The 22,193-nt window shown below is 29.0% G+C and overlaps 1 protein-coding gene and 1 long non-coding RNA gene across 2 annotated transcripts; one reads left to right on the forward strand and one right to left on the reverse strand.

Annotated features, from left to right (window-relative positions):
* Nucleotides 1-11,872: 11,872 nt before the first annotated feature.
* On the forward strand, nucleotides 11,873-15,204 carry LOC110657917 (uncharacterized). Its single transcript, XR_002495464.2, has 3 exons — nucleotides 11,873-12,417; nucleotides 13,299-13,364; nucleotides 14,900-15,204. It is a non-coding gene; the product is annotated as an uncharacterized LOC110657917 (long non-coding RNA).
* A 3,893-nt stretch (nucleotides 15,205-19,097) lies between these two features.
* LOC110657907 (uncharacterized) lies at nucleotides 19,098-20,237 on the reverse strand. The gene has a single exon (XM_058139452.1). It carries the CDS (start codon nucleotides 20,120-20,122, stop codon nucleotides 19,289-19,291), a length of 834 nt encoding a protein of 277 aa, XP_057995435.1. The 5' UTR covers nucleotides 20,123-20,237; the 3' UTR covers nucleotides 19,098-19,288.
* Nucleotides 20,238-22,193: the final 1,956 nt, after the last annotated feature.

The following is a 22,193-nucleotide window of genomic DNA, read 5'->3' on the forward strand; positions in this document are numbered from 1 at the left end:
GCCGAATATGATGAGGTGCATTTTCATCCTTGATCACGCAGCCCTTTTTTTCCCCTAATAGACTAATTATGTAATTTATGAATTAACACTGTACTTCCCATGTTGTAGCTAGCTCATTTGAGGGAAATATTTAATTTGTACTTCTAAAATTATACGACTGGATTATAGTTAATTAGTAATTATAATATACACTAGTTTTGAAGCTTATTAATGCAATTGATTGAAATCGTTGCCATCAATAACTACTTTTATAATCGATTTGTTTTTTTTTTTTTAGTAAAATAATTAATTTTTAAAAAATTTAGTAGTCAATTCAAGAATCGGTTACTAAATCTATTGTTATTAGCAATCAAGTATAATTAATTATTAAAATCGGTTACTAATAGCAATCGATTTATAATTAATTGCTAAATCGATCGCTAATCGATATTAAAAAAAATATTAAATATACTATTAGTGATCGATTAAGAAATCGATTGCTAATAGCAACCAATCTTAAAATTGATTGTTAACGGTAACCGATTTAGGAAATCGATTGCTAAATTAAAAAATTATTTTAATTGACTTCAGAGTTAATAACCAATTTGCAATCGATTGCAAAAATTAGCAATCAATTGCTAAAATCGATTGTTATATGCAATCAATTTTTTATCGGTTACTAATAGCAACCGATTTTTGCAACCAATTATAAATCGGTTGCTAAATTTTTTCTCCAAGAAAATTCTCGCTCAATTTTCTTTTTTTTTTCCGATTTGCAACTAATTTATGAATCAGTTGCTAATAGCAATCAATTTTTACAACTAATTTTTTCTCTCAAAAATTCTTATCTAATTTTTTATTCTTTTTTTTATTTGCAACCGATTTACTAATCCGTTTCTAACAGCAACTAATTTTTACAACCAATTGAAATTGGTTACTATTAGTAATTGATTTTACAATCAATTGCGAATAAGTTGTAAAATTTTTTTTCAAAAAAATTTTCGTTCAATTTTTTAAAAAATTAGTAACCGATAATCGATTGTTAAAATTAGTTGCTAATTCGCTTATATAAACTACTATTTATTTTTTTTTCTACTACTTATTTTCTTTTTCCGTTACTCATATTTTCTCTCTTTCTTCTCTTTTCTATCATTTTTTTCATAATCTTTTTTATTCTCTTCTATTTTATTCATTAACTTTTCTTTTCTAACATATTTTCTCCATCATTTTTTCTTTCTCGCCTACATTTTTATTATTATTTTTATCTATTTTCTTATTTATCTTTTTCTTTCTCATATATTTTCTTCTTCACCGTATTTTTCTTTCTCATCTATTTTCTTTCTCATCATCTTTTTCTTTATTATATATTTTCTTCATTATCTTCTATTTTCTTCATTATCTTCTATTTTCTTCATTATCTTTTCTTTCTCATCTATTTTTTTCATCATTTTTTTTCTTTTTTTTATTTAATTTATCTTTTTTGCATAAAATAAAAATTTTTGTACAATTATATTTTTGTTGGTAAATTATTTATAGTATTAATTTCTAGCAAATTTTTGTTATAATATATATATATATATATATATAATTTGCTTATAAATATGTTTTTAAATTTAATTTTTTCTTAATATTTTTTATAATAGTTATTACTAGTAATTTTTTTATAATATTTTCATATTAATTTTTAGCGCTAATTTTGATTAATAATTTATTATTTTAGTAATTTTGAAAATTTTATTTATTTGAATTTTTTATTTCTAATTTGAAATTTTAATTTTTTTTATAATTTGTTTTAAAATTAACAACTGACTTTTCGGTTGCTAAATTAGTTACAGATAGCAATCGATTTACAAAATAATTACAAAATTATAAAATTAAAGACACCAAATTTTTTGCCACTAATTATGTATCGATTGGTATTAGCAATCGATTTTAGTTGCTGAATTGGTTGCTAATAGTTTTTTATCAAAAATTTTATTTTTTAAGTTTAATTAATTTAAAAACCGATTTAGTTATTGGCTGTTATTTGTAATTGATTTGGTAGTCGGTTGTTATTTGCAACTAGATTTATTGCAATTGATTGAATTGGTTGCTAAATTGATTAGCAACCGACACTACAAGAAAATATCGAAGCAGAAACTGAATTTAGAAACGAACCTATGTCTATTTGTAATTTAAAATTACTTTTGAAACACAAATTGAGTATAATGAGTTAATTATGTCAGAGACCAATTAGCAACCGATTTGAAACAGAAATTTGAAACGGAACATAATCGGTTTCTAAATTTTATGCTAAAATTTGGCGGCAAATTTAACATCTGTTTAGAAATCGATTTTTTAAACTAAATTATACTCCGTTTTTAATTTAAAGATTCAAAACTAGTCTATTATATTTAAGTCATATTAGAAACCGATTCTAGTCAATTTCTAATTTATTTTAGTTTAATTTAGAAACCAATTGCTTTTGGTATCAAAATAAATGTATTTTCTATTTATAGTTAGAAACCGATTTATATCAGTTTCAAAATTAATGTAATTTTTATTTTATTTATTAAATTTTAAAGTCAAAATAGAAACCGACACTTATCGGTTTATACTTTGTATGTTTACACTTAGAAATCAATAGCGTTTGGTTTCAAAATTTATCTATTTTATGTTTTATTTCATAAATTTTAAAGTCAATTTAAAAACGGATTCTAGTCGGTTTCTAATATATTTTAGTTCAATTTATGTGAAAACCCATATACAATTATTATTTATTATTATTTTATTTTAATTAGTTAACAATAATTCAATATATTTATAAAAAAAATATATATATTTTTATTTGATGGTCTGCTTATTTATTTTTAGATATATATATATTATTTTTGAAATTAAATATATATCTGCAATTTGAACAACCCAGTTCAATAATAACTCTTAGCCCATTCTACACCTAATAGAACTCTTGAAATATATATATACCCTAATAATCTCTTCTGCTAAATTTTACTCTCAAAACCTATTTGTCACCTCCTTTTCTATCAAATACTCTCAACAGAGAATCCTTAAATTTTTACTTCTCTATTCATCACATTCGATTTTGTTTTCAAGGTAAGAATTCTCATTCCTTATTCAATAATTGGTGAATTTAATTTTATTTTATTTTCTTGATCTGTTACAACTACTCTAAAAAAAAAAAATTTATTTTCGATCATTAATATTAAATTGGATTGATCATAATTATTATTAGATAATAATTAATTATTATATATATATATATATATATATATATATATTTGTTTTTGGAAGCGTCCCTGTTCACATAACAATTGTCGCGTCCTGTTCATATATATATATATATATATATATATATATATATATATATATATATATATATATATATATATATTTGTTTTTGGAAGCGTCCCTGTTCACATAACAATTGTCGCGTCCCGTCTGCGTCCCTGTTCATATATATATATATATATATATATATATATATATATATATATATATATATATATATATATATATATATATATATATATATATATATATATATATATATATATATATATAAAAGTTATTTTATTTTATTATTATTTAATATTTTTATTTTATATTTTGGATATGTAGGAGATTCAAATATTCAGTCAGTCAGTTGAAATTGTCTCTCTTTCATTGAAAATAATTATTGTCTTGGAGGTTCCAGGTGAGTAGTAATTATAGTACATGGCACTGTTTTTGTCCCTTTTAAAATTTCTTAGCATTAAGTTTGTTATTAAATAAAATTTTAAATCAATATTTTAACAATGATTTTATATGTGATTTTCTAGAGTTTTATTTTATTATTGAATTTTATTTCGATTTTGATTAAATAATTGATTTTGCCAACTATCTCAGCATTAGACCCATTAGGATTCCGGGAACAGGCCTTTAATATATTTATATTAATTGATATTTGACTATAAAATTTATCGATGTGTCACTGAATTGATTTGAGATTGATTTGATTTCATTGAATTGATTTGAGATTGATTTGATTTTATTGACTCTCTGAAACTATTGAAATACACTATTAGAATTGCACTATCAGTTATTATTTACTATCTGAAATTTTTTTAATTGATTTGTACAAATTGATTTTCTATTTTGAATTGGTACCTGTGCCCAGTATCTGTTTCTGTTATCTGGCCCCGCCGTGTGGACTATCACGGTATTAGGTTGCATTGTTGAGTCATGCATCATTGCAGTTTATGGTTTGCATTAGTATCATATGCATTGATATATGTGAAGGAGGAGGAAGGTATCTAATATCTGGTAGCGCGCTTACCATCTGACCTTTGGTGATGTGGGGTATCATCACCCTGGTGCACTGTACCATAAAAATTGTATTGAATGAATTTATTTTATATATATGTTTTACGAAATTATTTTATTAATGATTTTGACAGCATGAGCATGATTTTATTGAATAGAAATTTATTGTGAAATTAATCAAGCGTCTGCCTGTTCCTATTCCGTTGTGTGCTATAATTATCATTCACTGAGCATCTAGCTCAAACCACGTTTTCTCTCATGCATTATCTGTTTGAGATCGGTAAGAATTGCGGTGATCAAAATATTCAGTCCATTTTCTGGAGAGGGACAACTTTGATTTGTTCTCATGGTATGCCCGAATTCATGTTTTCTCGGGCTAATAATTAGTTTAGTTTATTGAACAGTTTAAGTTTTTATTTGAAATCTGTAGAGACTCCGCAGTTTACTTATGGGATATTTATGATGTTTATTCAGCATTTCTTTTATTTGGATTTTGTCCATTTTTGGGATTAGTAAGTGACAATATATTCATTCAAGATACTCTGATAAGGCTTGCATGATTTAAGAATACTTAAATTATGCGTGGTCCTGATCGTAATTTTGGGTCGTGACAAAGTTGGTATCAGAGCTCGGTTGAGGTCTAGTAAACTTGCGGAGCATAGGATCCTTAATGTCTTTTCAGTTTATCATTGCTTCAGATATCTGCGTCCTTCGTACTTTTTCACCTGTCTTAATTTGACTCACATTTTCAGATTTAATACTTGTTTATTAAAATGAATAGGTGCCTGAGTCTGTTAAACGAAAGAGGAGAGCTAGGGCCAAGGGTCTTAATGGTGCAAACCTTGATCCAACAAGGGAGGTACCACTTCAAACTATTAATCAGACATCTGAACAGACACCTATGGCTAAGACTGGGGCACAACCATTACTTTGTTTCTCCATACTTTTCCATAATATTTAGTACACCACCTACTTTGTTAGAGTATCCTTTATCTATATCAACACCTATAAGGGCATAATAGACACTGATATGGTGTATAGGGGATGTATAGTTCATATTGGAGATAAGGAATTAGCTACAGGTCTTGTTTCTTTAGATATGTTTGAGTTTGATGTGATTTTAGGCATGGATTGGTTAACCACTTATCACGTTTCATTGGATTGTCATAATAAAGTTGTACTCTTTAAAATTCCTAGGGAGGCAGAATTTCAATTTCAGAGAGATCGCAGTACAACCTCTAGTAATCTTATCTCCGTAGTGAGTGCTAGACGATTAGTGCGAAAGAGGTGTAAAGGGTATCTAGCTTATGTTAGAGATGTTCAGGTAGAAGGTACAGGTTTGGAGAATGTTACATGGTTAAGGAGTTTCCTGATGTGTTTCCAGAAGATTTATCAGGTTTACCCCCAGAGCGAGAGGTAGAGTTTGGTATAGACTTAGTTCCTGGAACTGAGCCCATATCTATGCCATCTTATCATACGGCACCCGCAGAACTTAAGGAGTTAAAGGAGCAACTACATGACCTACTAGATAAGGGGTTTATTCGCTCTAGTGTTTCTCCATGGGGTGCTCCTGTGTTATTTGTGGGGAAGAAGGATGGGTCTTTGAGAATGTGCATTGATTATAGGCAATTGAATAAGGTAACTGTGCGTAATAAGTATCCTCTTCCACACATAGATGACCTGTTTGACCAACTTCAAGGTGCAAAGTATTTTTCCAAGATTGATCTTCGATCTGGGTATCATCAATTGAGGGTCAAGAAAGAAGACATACTCAAGACAGCCTTTAGGACTAGGTATGAACACTATGAATTTCTTGTAATGTTTTTTGGTCTTACCAATGCTCCGGCCGCTTTTATGGATCTCATGAACAGAGTTTTCAAGCCTTTCTTAGATCAATTTGTTATAGTGTTCATCGATGACATTCTAGTGTACTCAAAGAGTAAGGAGGAGCATGAGCAAGAATTGAGAATTGTCCTTGGACCTTACGAGAACACAAGCTATATGCCAAGTTCTCAAAATGTGAGTTTTGGTTAGATAGGGTGGCTTTCCTAGGCCATACAGTATCTAAGGATGGGGTGTGCGTTGATAAGAAGAAAGTTGAGGCAGTGCTTCATTGGCCTAGACCCACAACTGTGTCAGAGATTTGTAGTTTCTTGGGTTTAGCAGGGTATTATAGACGGTTTGTTCAAGACTTTTCTCGTATGCGGCACCTTTAACTAAGTTGACACGAGAAGAATGTGAAATTTCAATGGTCCGAGGCTTGTGAAAAAGTTTTGGGAGCTTAAGACTTGTTTAACTACAGCACCAGTGTTAACCCTTCCATCCGGATCAGGGGGTTATGTAGTATATTGTGATGCTTCTAGGATTGGTTTAGGATGTGTTTTGATGCAACATGGATGAGTTATTGCATATGCTTCTCGTCAGTTGAAAAGACACGAGCAGAATTATCCAACTCATGATTTGGAAATGGTCAGATAATTTTTGCTTTGAAAATCTGGAGGCACTATCTGTATGGTGAGACTTGTGAAATCTTCACTGACCACAAAAGTCTCAAATACATTTTTGACCAACGTGATCTTAATCTTAGGCAAAGGAGATGGGTAGAATTGTTAAAGGATTATGATTGCACCATACAGTATCATCCTGGAAAAGCTAATGTAGTGGCTGATGCTCTAAGCAGGAAGTCTTCTGGTAGTTTAGCCCATATATCTACCAAGATGAGGCCTTTGATTGGTAAATTACATGAGTTGCTAGATCAGGGAGTAGAGTTTGAAATCATAGCTGGATCATTCTTAGCACATTTTCGAGTTAGGCCTATCTTGATTGATCGAATTAAGGTTTGCTCAAAGAGGGATTCTCAGCTGTGTGAGATTATAGATAATATTCATCAAGGCCAAGCTCAAGGATTCATGTTGAATGATGATGGAGTTCTTCGTTATGGCACTAGACTTTGTGTCCTCAATGTTGATGAGTTGAGAAGAGAAATCATGGAGGAGGCACACCATTCTGCTTACACAGTACACCCAGGTTCAACTAAGATGTACCGTGATTTAAGGGAGCATTATTGGTGGGGTGGCATGAAGAGGGATGTTGCAGACTTTGTTGCTAAATGTTTGACTTGTCAGCAGGTTAAGGCAGAACATCAGAGACCATCTGGGTTACTTCAGCCATTGCCTATTCCCGAGTGGAAGTGGGAGCATATTGCCATGGACTTTGTTGTGGGTTTACCTAGTACACGAGGTGGTTACAATGCAATCTGGGTGATAGTGGACAGATTGACAAAATCTGCTCATTTCCTTCTGTGAAGACTACATATGACTTTGCTAAACTTGCGATTGTATATAAATAAGATTGTTAGTCTTCATGGAGTTCCAGTTTCCATTGTCTCTGATCGTGGTACTCAGTTTACTTCTCGATTTTGGAAGAAATTCCAAGAAGCTTTAGGAACACGAGTAGACTTTAGTACTGCTTTTCACCCTCAGACGGATGGACAGTCAGAAAGGACCATACAGACATTAGAGGATATGCTTCGTGCGTGCGTTATGGATTTTGGTGGCTGTTGGGATCATCATTTGCCTTTAGTGGAGTTTGCTTACAATAACAGTTATCAGGCAAGTATAGAGATGGCTCCATATGAGGCATTATATGGTCGAAAGTGTAGGTCACCGGTTTGTTGGGAAGAAGTTGGAGAAAGAAGGCTTACTAGACCAGAGTTGATACAATTAACTTGAGAAGGTTCGACTAATTCGTGATCGACTTTTGACTGCTCAAAGTCGACAGAGAAGTTATGCTGATCCTAAGCGTAAAGATGTAGAATTTATGATTGGTGATCATGTATTTCTGAGAGTTTCCCCTATGAAAGGAATCATGAGGTTTGGGAAGAAAGGGAAGCTTAGCCCTCGTTTTGTTGGTCCATTTGAAATTTTGGAGAGAATTGGAGCAGTTGCTTACCGTTTAGCCCTTCCACCTGGTTTTGCACATGTACATCCAGTTTTTCATATTTCTATGCTTAGGAAGTATGTACCAGATCCATCTCATATTTTACAACCTCAAACCATGCAATTTAGGGATGATATGTCATATGAGGAGCAACCAGTAAAGATTTTAGATCGACAAATTAGGAAACTCCGATCTAAGAAAGTGGCTTTGGTCAAAGTCTTGTGGCATAATCACTCAAGTAGTGAGGCCACATGGGAGGCAGAATCTGAAATGCGAGCCAAATATCCTCATTTATTTGATTCTTCAGGTTAGAATTTTTGTCTATCCAAATTCGGGGACCGAATTTTTTTAAGGGGGGAAGTATGTGAAAACCCATATACAATTATTATTTATTATTATTTTATTTTAATTAGTTAACAATAATTCAATATATTTATAAAAAAAATATATATATTTTTATTTGATGGTCTGCTTATTTATTTTTAGATATATATATATTATTTTTGAAATTAAATATATATCTGCAATTTGAACAACCCAGTTCAATAATAACTCTTAGCCCATTCTACACCTAATAGAACTCTTGAAATATATATATACCCTAATAATCTCTTCTGCTAAATTTTACTCTCAAAACCTATTTGTCACCTCCTTTTCTATCAAATACTCTCAACAGAGAATCCTTAAATTTTTACTTCTCTATTCATCACATTCGATTTTGTTTTCAAGGTAAGAATTCTCATTCCTTATTCAATAATTGGTGAATTTAATTTTATTTTATTTTCTTGATCTGTTACAACTACTCTAAAAAAAAAAAATTTATTTTCGATCATTAATATTAAATTGGATTGATCATAATTATTATTAGATAATAATTAATTATTATATATATATATATATATATATATATATATATATATATATATATATATATATATATATATATATTTGTTTTTGGAAGCGTCCCTGTTCACATAACAATTGTCGCGTCAAATCTATATATATATATATATATATATATATATATATATATATATATATATATATATATATATATATATATATATATATTTGTTTTTGGAAGCATCCCTGTTCACATAACAATTGAGGCGTCCCTGTTCATATATATATATATATATATATATATATATATATATATATATATATATATATATATATATTTGTTTTTCGTCATATATATATATATATATATATATATATATATATATATATATATATATATAAAAGTTTTTTTATTTTATTATTTTTTTATATTTTTATTTTATTTTTTGGTTATGTGGGAGATTAAAATATTGATCGATCGATTGAAATTGTCTCTCTTTCATTGAAAATAATTATTGTCTTGGAGGTTCGGTGAGTAGTACTTATAGTACATGGCACTGTTTTTGTCCCTTTTAAAATTTCTTAGCATTAAGTTTGTTATTAAATAAAATTTTAAATCAATATTTTAACAATGATTTTATATGTGATTTTCTAGAGTTTTATTTTATTATTGAATTTTATTTGATTTTGATTAAATAATTGATTTTGCCAACTATCTCAAAGATTAGACCCATTAGGATTCCAGAATGTGCCTTTAATATATTTATATTAATTGATATTTGACTATAAAATTTATCGATGTGTCGAATTGATTTGAGATTGATTTGATTTCATTGAATTGATTTGAGATTGATTTGATTTTATTGACTCTAAACTATTGAAATACACTATTAGAATTGCACTATCGATTATTATTTACTATAAAATTTTTTAATTGATTTGTACAAATTAATTTTTCTGTTTTGAATTGCTACCTGTGCCCAGTTTCTGTATCTACTATTTGGCCTCGCCGCGTAGACTATCACGGTATTAGGTTTCATTGTTGAGTCATGCATCATTGCACTTTATGGTTTGCATTAGTATCATATGCATTGATATATGTGAAGGAGGAGGAATGTATCTAATATCCGTAGCGCTTACCATCCGACCTTTGGTGATGTGGGGTATCATCACCCGGTGCAATCGTACCATAAAAATTGTATTGAATGAATTTATTTTATATATATGTTTCTGAAATTATTTTATTAATGATTTTGACAAAGATGAGCATTATTTTATTGAATAGAAATTTATTGTGAAATTAATCAAGCGTCTGCCTGTTTCTATTCCGTTGTGTGCTATAATTATCATTCACTGAGCATCTAGCTCAAACCACGTTTTCTCTGCATTATCCGTTTGGATCGGTAGAATTCGGAAATGATCAAAATATTCACCCATTTTCCGAGAGGGACAACTTTGATTTGTTCTCATGGTATGCCCGAATTCATGTTTTCTCGGGCTAATAATTAGTTTAGTTTATTGAACAGTTTAAGTTTTTATTTGAAATCTGTAGAGACTCCGCAGTTTACTTATGGGATATTTATGATGTTTATTCAGCATTTCTTTTATTTGGATTTTGTCCATTTTTGGGATTAGTAAGTGACAATATATTCATTCAAGATACTCTGATAAGGCTTGCATGATTTAAGAATACTTAAATTATGCGCCGGTCACGGTTCAGAATTTTGGGTCGTGACAATTTAGAAACTAATACTTCGATTTTAAAGGTGTTTTCCATTTATATTTAGAAAATGATTTATATCGGTTTCAAAATTTATGTAATTTTTATTTATTTATTAAATTTTAAAGTCAAAATAGAAACTGATACCTGTTGGTTTCTAATTTTTATATTTACACTTAGAAATCGAAAGTTTTCGGTTTCAAAATTTATCTATTGTATATTTTATTTCATAAATTTTAAAGTCAATTTAGAAACGGATTATAGTTGGTTTCTAATTTCTTTTTGTTTAATTTAGAAATTGATTGTTTTTTCCTTTTTAAATGAAGTTGTTTCTATTTATATTTAGAAACCTATTTATATCGGTTTCAAAATTAATATAATTTATATTTTATTTATTAAATTTTAAAGTAAAAAACAGAAACCGATAGCTGTCGGTTTCTAATTTCTATATTTACACTTAGAAACCAATTCTAGTTGGTTTATAATTTTTTTTTCTTAATTTAGAAAACGATTACTTTCGGTTTCAAAATGAAATTATTTTCTGTTTATATTTATAAATCGATTTATATCGATTTCTAAATTAATATAATTTTTATTTTATTTATTAAATTTTAACATTAAAAATAGAAATCGATTGCTTTTAGATTCAAAATAAAGTTATTTTCAAAAATTAATATATTGTCAATTATATTTACAAACTGATTATTTTTTATTTCAAAACTATTCTATTTCAAATTAGAAACTAATATCTGTCAGTTTCTAATTGCTATTTTTTTCAATAAAATTAAAATACCATCTCTTTTTATTCTCACAGTCGCTTTTGCCCTCTTTCTCTCAAATCCAAAATCTACTATGTTATTTGGTTCAATCCTATGTGGTTTTAAATTGAATGAAACTCATCAAAGAAGCCCCTCCCCTGATCTTAACCGTCCAAGTTATCCAAACCAAATCTTGACCCTCTAATCTCTAGCATAAATCGTCCTTATTCTTTATAGCAAACCCTAACACTTTTTCTCCCGTAGTGTTGTGCCGCCTCGTATTTGCCATGTGCTCTCCCCTTTCCTAACTAGAGAAAAAAACAAAGCCAATAAGTCTGGGTTCTGAATACAAAGCAATGTTCACAATCCCCTTTTCTAACAACTCCTGTACAAGTCTCTCCATCACAGCCTTCCCTAATCCAATCCCCTGATACGAAGGATCCACCACCATGTCCCAGATGATGGCATTGAAAACATTGTCCCCTGTGGCTCTACCCAGAGGAGCGAGTTCGTGTCCTCCAATGCCAGTTTGATCTTCTCCGGGTCATGCTTCGGGAACCCGACTATTGAGGTGTTCGAGATTAAGGTTTTATTGCTTGGTGTTATATTTTTCGTATGCAGTTTCCAATATATAATCATTTTATTTATTTGGTTTCCTAGCTTTTCTCTCCTTCATGTGATTGGGTGGTGTTGGTGAAATGATCAATCTTATACTGTAACTTTGTCCTTGATGTAATTATCATATTTTTGCAGGTTTTTCATGGTCAGCCAATGCCCACAACTGTGGCTGCGGCCCCTCATCCACCCACAGTGCGCCCCAGGGTCCGGGCTAGAAGAGGACAGGCCACAGATCCACACAGCATTGCTGAGCGGGTATGTCTAATGTAGTAAGACAAGGACAACTATCATGAAAAGTATAATATTATCAAGTGTGTAGATGTAATTTCAGCTTTTTAAATTAAAAAAAAAAAAAGAAAAAAAAAAGAAAACAAGACCGTGATTCCTGAATGACTACGTATAAACTCAAAAGTGAGAGTTGAGAATCATAATTTGAAATCTCTGTTTAAGAGTAAAATAGAGGTTCTCTTACTCATTAGCGTCAAAGCTAGAAAATGTCTGCTCAGCATGTGATTTGGATGCAATTGTATTTTAAAAGTGGTTTTTTCTTGATTGATTGGCTTGTGCATTAATGATCAGTCAAGCATTTGAACTTAATCTAGCCTGCTAGTGATTAAAGATTTTTTTTTTAAAACAGTGTTTGTAAACTCATTAGGATAATGTTTTTTCTGTGTATGAAGTCATTTGAACCATTTCCACTAATATGTGAAAAAAGATTGATGCTTAGTTGGCGGGAACCATCTTATGAGAATTTGTTTTGGAGGGGAGGGGGGGGGGGTGGGTGTCTGTGGGGGTGTGGTGGGGGGTGGGGTGTGTGTGTTGACCCCCTACTCTGATTTAGTCGATGTGCTCATAACTAGCTCATCCTAAAGTTGTAATGTGGACTTATTGTTTTAAGATCAAATGCTTCTATTTAATTTTTCCCACTTCTGCAAGTGTGGTTACATTTGATTTTGGCTGTCAGAGTCTTTGTTCATATAAAAAAATATGAGGCTCTTACTGATGGTAGTATAAACACCTGGTTGGCTTTGGCACAAGAGCCATATGTTTATTTTTCTTTTCCCATCCTTAAAGTCATTTGATCTTTTCTCATGGTAATGGCACAATCACTCTTGATTCCTTTTTATTTGTCACAGTTGTGTAGAGAAAGAATAGCCGAAAGAATAAGGGCATTGCAGGAGTTGGTTCCCAGTGTAAACAAGGTGTGTCCTTTTCTGTTTGATGTCTTGTTTATGAATTTAAATGAAGAATGGTTTCAGCTTCCATATTTTAGGCAAAAGCATTCTGCACTTCATGTTTGCCTCCTATAAGGTATAGATAAATATTGCCTCCTAAATTCTTTGTAATCCTCTATCTGAATAAAACACTCCAACTATTCAGAAAAGCTTATGAAATTGAGGCAATAACAATTTTGAAACCTGTGGGTAATGGCATGTGAGATTGTAGGCTAAAAGTTGGCGAATATATAATTTGCTAGCTGCACAATGGCATGGTTTGCAGTGTTAATTACAGTTTAAATAATTGAAATGGCCAGGAATTAAGATATATAGTTATCAAAGTGGTTAAGGACCAGGTCTAAGGTTTAAACACGAATGATGAATCATTGATGATACCAGACTTTTGGAGCTATGTGAAAAATTAAAACTAAACACTATTGCCTGTCCTATTAGGCTTAGCACTCCCAAATAAGAAAATTATTAACAAATTGAAAAAGGGGTTCCTAGATAGGGAGAGTCTAAATAGGAAGTTAAATAATACTCATTAATAAAATAAATTTGAGGAAAGATCCAACATTATCAAAATTTCTTCAATCCAAACTTATACCTGGCTGCATTGCCTTTGCCTTTTTCCTTTTGAACTGCATGACCTTTTGCATGAACTTGTTATGGAGATCTCATTGATTGCCGAGTCTGTGGAGATCCACATTCAGTTCTTTGTTTTGCATTTGTGGAGTTTGCTGATGAGCGTAAAGTTATAACTGCTGCCGAAGAGTATTTGGTTCAATTTTTTTTTTATGCAAATAAATTTGTAATTATTCATACCTACTGTGTGATATTGGAACCTTATAAATAGAAGGTGCATGATCGGTGTTGGATTTTTGTTTAGAATAGCATCATATGGTAAATGTGAATTGATTCATATGTTATTGAATCAAAATGATTTTATTGTTGTGATCTAAGCTATAATGGAACATAGGATTCATTTCTTAAATTGATATATCTAAGCTATAATTGTCTTTGAGAAAAGCCATTTGCTTTTCTACAGTTAGTTTTTTCATATTTTTGGATATATATATATTGATTTGATCGTCCTTGAATTGGGGGGGATTGGTCATTCTGAGATGCTAAAACTGCAATTGGACGAGTTGATGCTGTTTCTTTTATTTACATTGGTTCATTAGTTGAATATATATGTATAATCTGAGTTGTTAGTTGAATATGTATGTATAATATGAGTTGTGAAAACTAGCTGGTTTATGGTCATGATTGGAAATGTCTTCAACACTAGCACTATAATATTCAGATATATGCTTATCAGTGAGCTTAGTTTCCAATTAACACATTAATGCTTGAAGTCCTTTATATTGAATTAATATTTGCTACTATTGATACTTATAAATTTTCTGATTTAAGTCCTTTATATTGAACTAATGAAAAGGGAATTGTCCTGCTTTCTATTTGCTTAAGAGTAATTTTGCATTCACTTTTACTCATTGAGGTGCTTTTCCTTGATGCAGATTATGGCTTTATCCTTGATTTGAAGAGATATTGTTATGGGACCAGAATATTCATGAATGAATATGGAGTGAAATGGTCCAGATCTTCTTGCTAGCATGGGTATTTACTGAAAAAATATGGCCAGACATGCCTTGGTTCACTTTTGTGACATTGTAATCTATATTTGTTGTGATATATTTATCGCTCAATACTGTAGTTTGTAGGTTGGAGTCTATATTGGATTTCTTAGTGTTTCAATTGCATTGTGAGTGTATACTTTTCTTTACATATATTAAATTTATGAACTTCATAATATAACGAAGATATCCTTTTCTCCAATGTTTTATTTATTTTATCTATGATAGAATTTTTGATTTTCTTGTATTATTGAGATTTGATAATATATTATATGCTTCAATAAAAAAAATAATGCCTTAAATAAATAAAAATAAAATTTTTTACAGTAATTTAAAACGTATTAGAAACTGAATTTCATTTTTAATTTAAAACAAAAAAGTATTTGGTTTCAAAATAAAATAGTTTTATTTTATTTTATTATGTTTAGAAACGGATTTGAAATATAAATCCTGTTTTCATTTAAAAATCGAATATATTTCGATTTAAAAAAGTGTTTTATTTTTATTCTGATTAGAAATTGATTTGAAACGAAAATCCTTTTCAGATTATTAGAAATTGATATTTTTTTGTTACTAATTTGAAACAGATTTAGAAAATCGAAGTTATTCGGTATTTAATTTTAGAACGAAAATATCCGTTTTAAATTGGTTTCAGAATTAGAAACGGAAGTTTGTAATTTCTTAGTGTTTGTAGGTTGTAGGTTGGAGTCTATATTGGATTTCTTAGTGTTCCAATTGCATTGCGAGTGTATACTTTTCTTTACATATATTAAATTTATGAACTTCATAATATAATGAAGATATCCTTTTCTCCAATGTTTTATTTATTTTATCTATGATAGAATTTTTGATTTTCTTGTATTATTGAGATTTGATAATATATTATATGCTTCAATAAAAAAAATAATGCCTTAAATAAATAAAAATAAAATTTTTTACAGTAATTTAAAACGTATTAGAAACTGAATTTCATTTTTAATTTAAAACAAAAAAGTATTTGGTTTCAAAATAAAATAGTTTTATTTTATTTTATTATGTTTAGAAACGGATTTGAAATATAAATCCTGTTTTCATTTAAAAATCGAATATATTTCGATTTGAAAAAGTGTTTTATTTTTATTCTGATTAGAAATTGATTTGAAACGAAAATTCGTTTCAGATTATTAGAAATTGATATTTTTTTGTTACTAATTTGAAACAGATTTAGAAAATCGAAGTTATTCGGTATTTAATTTTAGAACGAAAATATCCGTTTTAAATTGGTTTCAGAATGGAAGTTTGTAATTTCTTAGTGTTTGTAGGTTGTAGGTTGGAGTCTATATTGGATTTCTTAGTGTTTCAATTGCATTGCGAGTGTATACTTTTCTTTACATATATTAAATTTATGAACTTCATAATATAATGAAGATATCCTTTTCTCCAATGTTTTATTTATTTTATCTATGATAGAATTTTTGATTTTCTTGTATTATTGAGATTTGATAATATATTATATGCTTCAATAAAAAAAATAATGCCTTAAATAAATAAAAATAAAATTTTTTACAGTAATTTAAAACGTATTAGAAACTGAATTTCATTTTTAATTTAAAACAAAAAAGTATTTGGTTTCAAAATAAAATAGTTTTATTTTATTTTATTATGTTTAGAAACGGATTTGAAATATAAATCCTGTTTTCATTTAAAAATCGAATATATTTCGATTTGAAAAAGTGTTTTATTTTTATTCTGATTAGAAATTGATTTGAAACGAAAATCCGTTTCAGATTATTAGAAATTGATATTTTTTTGTTACTAATTTGAAACAGATTTAGAAAATCGAAGTTATTCGGTATTTAATTTTAGAACGAAAATATCCGTTTTAAATTGGTTTCAGAATTAGAAACGGAAGTTATATTCCGTTTTTAATTTATTTAGAAACTTACGAATTGTAAATCGATTATTTCGGTTTCAAATCGGTTTTTAACTGACATTAAAAATCGATTTTCAATGTTTTGAAACCGAATTTTCGATTACTAATTTTCTTTTTTCTTTTAGTTCTTTTTTAGTGATAAAAGATAAAAACAACTTAAATTTTGAAGGGCTTTACCTTTTTTTTTTTCCTTTTTTTTTATATTAATGAGAATCATAAAATAAATACAAATAATTTTCTCGTAACCAAAAAAATGATAAACATAGATATTCATCTTTTGTTTAGAGATGACATAGGTAAAGCAGAATCATTTTTATATAGAAATTAGTTCTTTTTCATTTTCAATGATTAAAAAGTTTTTATGTAATACTATATTTTTTAGAACTTACTACTTCTGTGATTCTAGAAGATATTAAATTACTAAATGTCAATGGAGAAGTAAATCGCACTATCAAACTCTATTAATAAAAGATTACTTGTATTTGAAGATTTAAAGTCTATCACCAAACTGCTAAACAACCTATTTAAATACTGCAACAAATATAAATTAGAAAATTAGTTAAAGTTCAATGAATCCATTTTTCATTCTCTCTTTCTTGTTATCACAAGTGTGATGCATGTATGACTAAAGAAAATTGGTACCTCAATTTTGAGGAATGGATTCTGCCTGTAATCGTTCAAGCTAACTAATATTCCATACGTATATATATAAGGTATTGTTCTACGCTATATAAATTAAAAAAAAAAAAACTCACTAAAAAAAACTCTAATATTAAAGAGAGAATTATATATATATATATATATATATATATATATATATATATATATATATATATATTCTTAATAGAAATAAATATGAAAAAAAAATTCAGATTAATTGCAAACGTATACAGATTTATTTATGAGTTTATTAGAAAAAACTATAAAAAGGACAAGAAAAAATCCATTTGAAAGTATCCATTGATGCAAAACTCGTTGGTGACCTCTAAAAGGAGATTTTAAAGGAAAAAAGAAAAAGAGAAAAAGGAGAGGAGAAGATGCATGAGAGAGTGCTTACGTTCTTCTCTTCTATGAACATACTTTAGCAATTTTTATAATATTTAGAATTTAAAGAGACAATGAAGCTCTGAAAATGAATCTTTATTTATTATTAATTGTTATTAAATAAAATTTAAATAATTTAAAATTTATTAATTTAAGCAGATCCTACCTCACATCAACCCGCCATGAATCCATCTCGCTCCGCTGTTGCTACGCTTACTTCTCTTCCTTCAAGCCAACACTTTCCTTTCTTGGCTTTTGCAGCAACCTCATGTCCTCATCGCTCGATTTCCTTGCCCATCCGCCCATCTCACCAACCCTCATCCTTCATAAACACTCCAGCAGCGCTATCCTCCCAGCTCGCTTTCTCCGTTTCACCACATCTTCAGGCGTCGAGAATTCTTATGGCGGATAACAATAATAATAAAAAATTTTTAAAGTAATTAAATTTTAATTATATAATCAATACTTTTATTAATAAATTTAATAAAAATAAAATAATTTTATTAATAAATAATTATTGATAATTTAATTATAAAGGTAATAGAAAAAAATGGAATAAAATAGAGATTTTATTTTTTTAGAAAGAGGGGTAAAAAAATAAATTTATTCTTTTTAGTCTGGAAATATGTTATTGTATATTAATTTTTGTGAAATAAATGAAAATTTAGGAATTTTTTAAAAATAAATTAAAAATGAAGGATGAAGGTGAAATAAACTCTGAGAGGCGGTAAGAACTATCCTGAGTTAGGCAGATGACTAGCAAATGGTAATGGCATAGCAGTGCAGTTCAAACAACCTGTCATCGAATATAATATAATACGAATGGTCGTTTTCGAACTTAGCTTGAAATTTGGCGGAGGACCATTTCTTGTTTCTGGTTAAAGGTCATATCATGTGTATTAGCATTTAATTGGACTTGCCTATCATAAATTTATGTTTAATTGAAAAATATTATTAAATATGCAATTGGAGTCTATTTTTCTGATGTTGAATTCTATTGTTTTATTGGTTGTATAAAATTTTTCATTTTGTATTTTAACTTCAATTTAAATTAAGATTTTACATGGTAGTATAGAGATTTTAATGGCACCACCTAGCTATAGATTGGTTGGTATTCAGTGGACGTCTCATCCAAATAAATATGGTTTTATTGCCTTGCAGAAGAAGACTTTGTAATGCTTATTGATTCATAATTAATTAAGTAATAATACAATTGAAAAAAAAATGAATAAAATGTTGGGCATCGTAAGTGTGAAATTATACATATACATATATAAGTATTATTTTAATGGTGGATACAGAGAATGGGTCGACGTTCAGACCTTGTCATCAATTCCACAAGGGTTGGGAGAATTCCTTCTCCTACAAAGCAAAACCATCGTAACCCACATTGCACCTTTCACAATTCTTACCATACCAATTGTTGTTGTGAGGTAGTACAGCAACCAACCAAGCAAATCAGCCATGCCTATATCCACTAACATCTCTTTCTTTGCCACTGTTACAATAACCAGAGATTCAACCTCATCCCTCAACCTCCACCACCACAATATACCAAAGCTCACGGCCAAAGCCACCCTTTCAGACCACCTTTCTGCTCTAGTCACCCCAAATATTGTGTCATCAACCACCGGTTTAACCACGGTTCTACACCAATGAAGCATAGTCTCGTGCAAACCCAGGAAAAATATTACCCTACTTAACAAACTTCTCTCAACATCGAAAATGTAACCATCGATTTCAGTGGCTATGCTACCTTCTATCCCTAAGCCAACGCATACTTGTAGCGTACATAGTAAAATCCATGCAGTGTACAAACGGGGTCGGTAAAGTTCACCTGGTGACTCGCTTAGAAGGGTAATTCTACCAGTCAAGCCATGGAGAAGAGTTGCTATGCTAAAAATGGAAACAAGAAAATAAATAATTACAGGACTGCTGCAAAGAAACAAAGAGAAGAGAAAAGAAGAGGATCGCTGTGTAGGATATGCGATGCTCAAGAGATAACCGTAAGAAGAGAGCCTGGCAAGAAGGAGAAAGGAAAGAGGAAGTAAGATACTGAGGATGGTGATTCCGAGAACTTGAAAGGGTTCTGCGGAGATGGCATAGAGCTCCTGAGCTTTCTGTCGCCAATTGATCTGTTGCCAACCCATCTTGTCCTGGAATGAAACCCGATTACATGTTAAGGAACTTAAAATAAAGTCTATTTATGAGACCAAATCATAGCCCTGGCAAATGGAATATAATTATTAAGTGGTTGCCACGTCCATATTTGAAGTTAGTAGACATAATACATGGTCTTTAACTATTTATAAATATATACGATCTATGTGCCTCAGGCATTTTTACTTTGCTGGGAATATATCCATTTGTATCTTCATGGAAAACGCATTTAATTATAATTTTTTTTATATATTTCATAAATATTCTAGCTCAATCAACCACGAATAATCTGTTCGTACTAGATTGGCCCACTAAAAAGTAAATACAGTAAGATATTATAAAACATCACTTGCCAAACCAGAAATTATATTGATAAAATTAATATATAAATTGAGTGTCTATATTTATTTAATTTATAAATAAATATCACATCAATTAAAATTATAATATATTTTAATAATTTTTATTTATTGAATATATAAACACTTGAATGTAAGTAAAAATAATTCTAAATTAAAATATGTCGCTCTTAGGGAGGTTGAACGTCAAAATTAATAATTATTCGTAATTTAAAAAATTTTAAAATAATTATTTTGAATTTTCTCCAACCAGTTATCTATATATTCTAAAGTCAACAGATTTTTTGCCCTATTTATTAGTGATATTGGCCGAAATCCAATAAATATTTATCTTCCATTTTTCGTGATTCTCTCTTTTATTGGGAATTTGCCTGCTTCTTGCAATCAGGCAGACGTAATGGAGACAAATACGTTAGGCGAACAAGTCAGTCAATAACTCAAATTATCCTCTGGCCCTCACACCCACATATATATATTTAAATTACTAATTTTAAACGCAATTTGACTTTTGTGTGGTAGAAATGAATTTTATAAAATTTATATTTTTATTTTAAATAAAAATTTATTTATAATTTTAATAATTAATTTCATAAAATTTATTATAACTAAATTAAATTTTATTAAAATTAATAAAATTTATAAATAAATTTTAAATCATAAAAAATAAATAAATAATTTTAAAATACTTTTTAATTAAAAAAAAAAAATAAGTAACTTATAATTTTATTAGTATCGAAGGAGAATTCTTAATTCATTAATGAGAAAAGGAGTGAGATGGTTAGGTATAATTTGAGAGTTGTTGACCGGTTCGGCTAACATACGTGTCTCTGTTGCGTCTGTCGAACAATCTACCAATCATTATCCGTTTCAGTTAGGTTCCAAAATCGGACGGTCTATGATCAGGCTGCAAGCCAATGCCGCAAGCCACGCAAAACGCTCCACTATTTGCTGAATAGCGCGATGCAGCAAGTATTTGAAAATTCAACCGTGTTATCATCTCTTTTAATGTACATTTAAAATATAGAAGGACAGCTATAGCCATTGATAATAATAAAAAAAAAATCATAATTATAATTACTATATATATATATATATATATATATATTAAGCAATGATAAATTTTAATGTTAATAATTTAATTATCATAACTATTTTCAAATCATATAAGCAGATATCTTATGAACAAAATCAAGAAAGAAAGTAAATGATAATCTTTAAAAATAATTAAAAAAATAAATGATTCATATCTCTCAAGATGGTGAGGAAAAATAACTTGTCAAACTATTCATGTTATATAAATTTTAATAATATTTTATGAGAAAAATGTAATTTACTATTAGGTGATAATGTGTTTTTTATACATATATAAAAATTGATAATTTATTAACAATAATAATAAAATAAATACAGTATCATCTTCTAATAAAAAAATATAAATATAAATAATTAAAATTTTCTATTCAAATATAATATGGGTATAGCAAGATAATCTTTCAAACACTTATCGGTTTAGAGATACCTTATGCAATACTATCATTTCGAAAATCTATTAGTAGCCTATAAAAATTATTAAACCACCAAAAGTTAATAAGGAAACAAGTTTCATTATCAAACTCTATTAATAGAAGATCATTATCGTACTTAAAGGTTCAAAATCTCAAATCAAAAGAAATTAATGATTTACGTTGTATTTAAAATTGTC

The sequence above is a fragment of the Hevea brasiliensis genome, chromosome 2 (assembly GCF_030052815.1).
Source record: "Hevea brasiliensis isolate MT/VB/25A 57/8 chromosome 2, ASM3005281v1, whole genome shotgun sequence".
Classification (NCBI taxonomy): domain Eukaryota; kingdom Viridiplantae; phylum Streptophyta; class Magnoliopsida; order Malpighiales; family Euphorbiaceae; genus Hevea; species Hevea brasiliensis.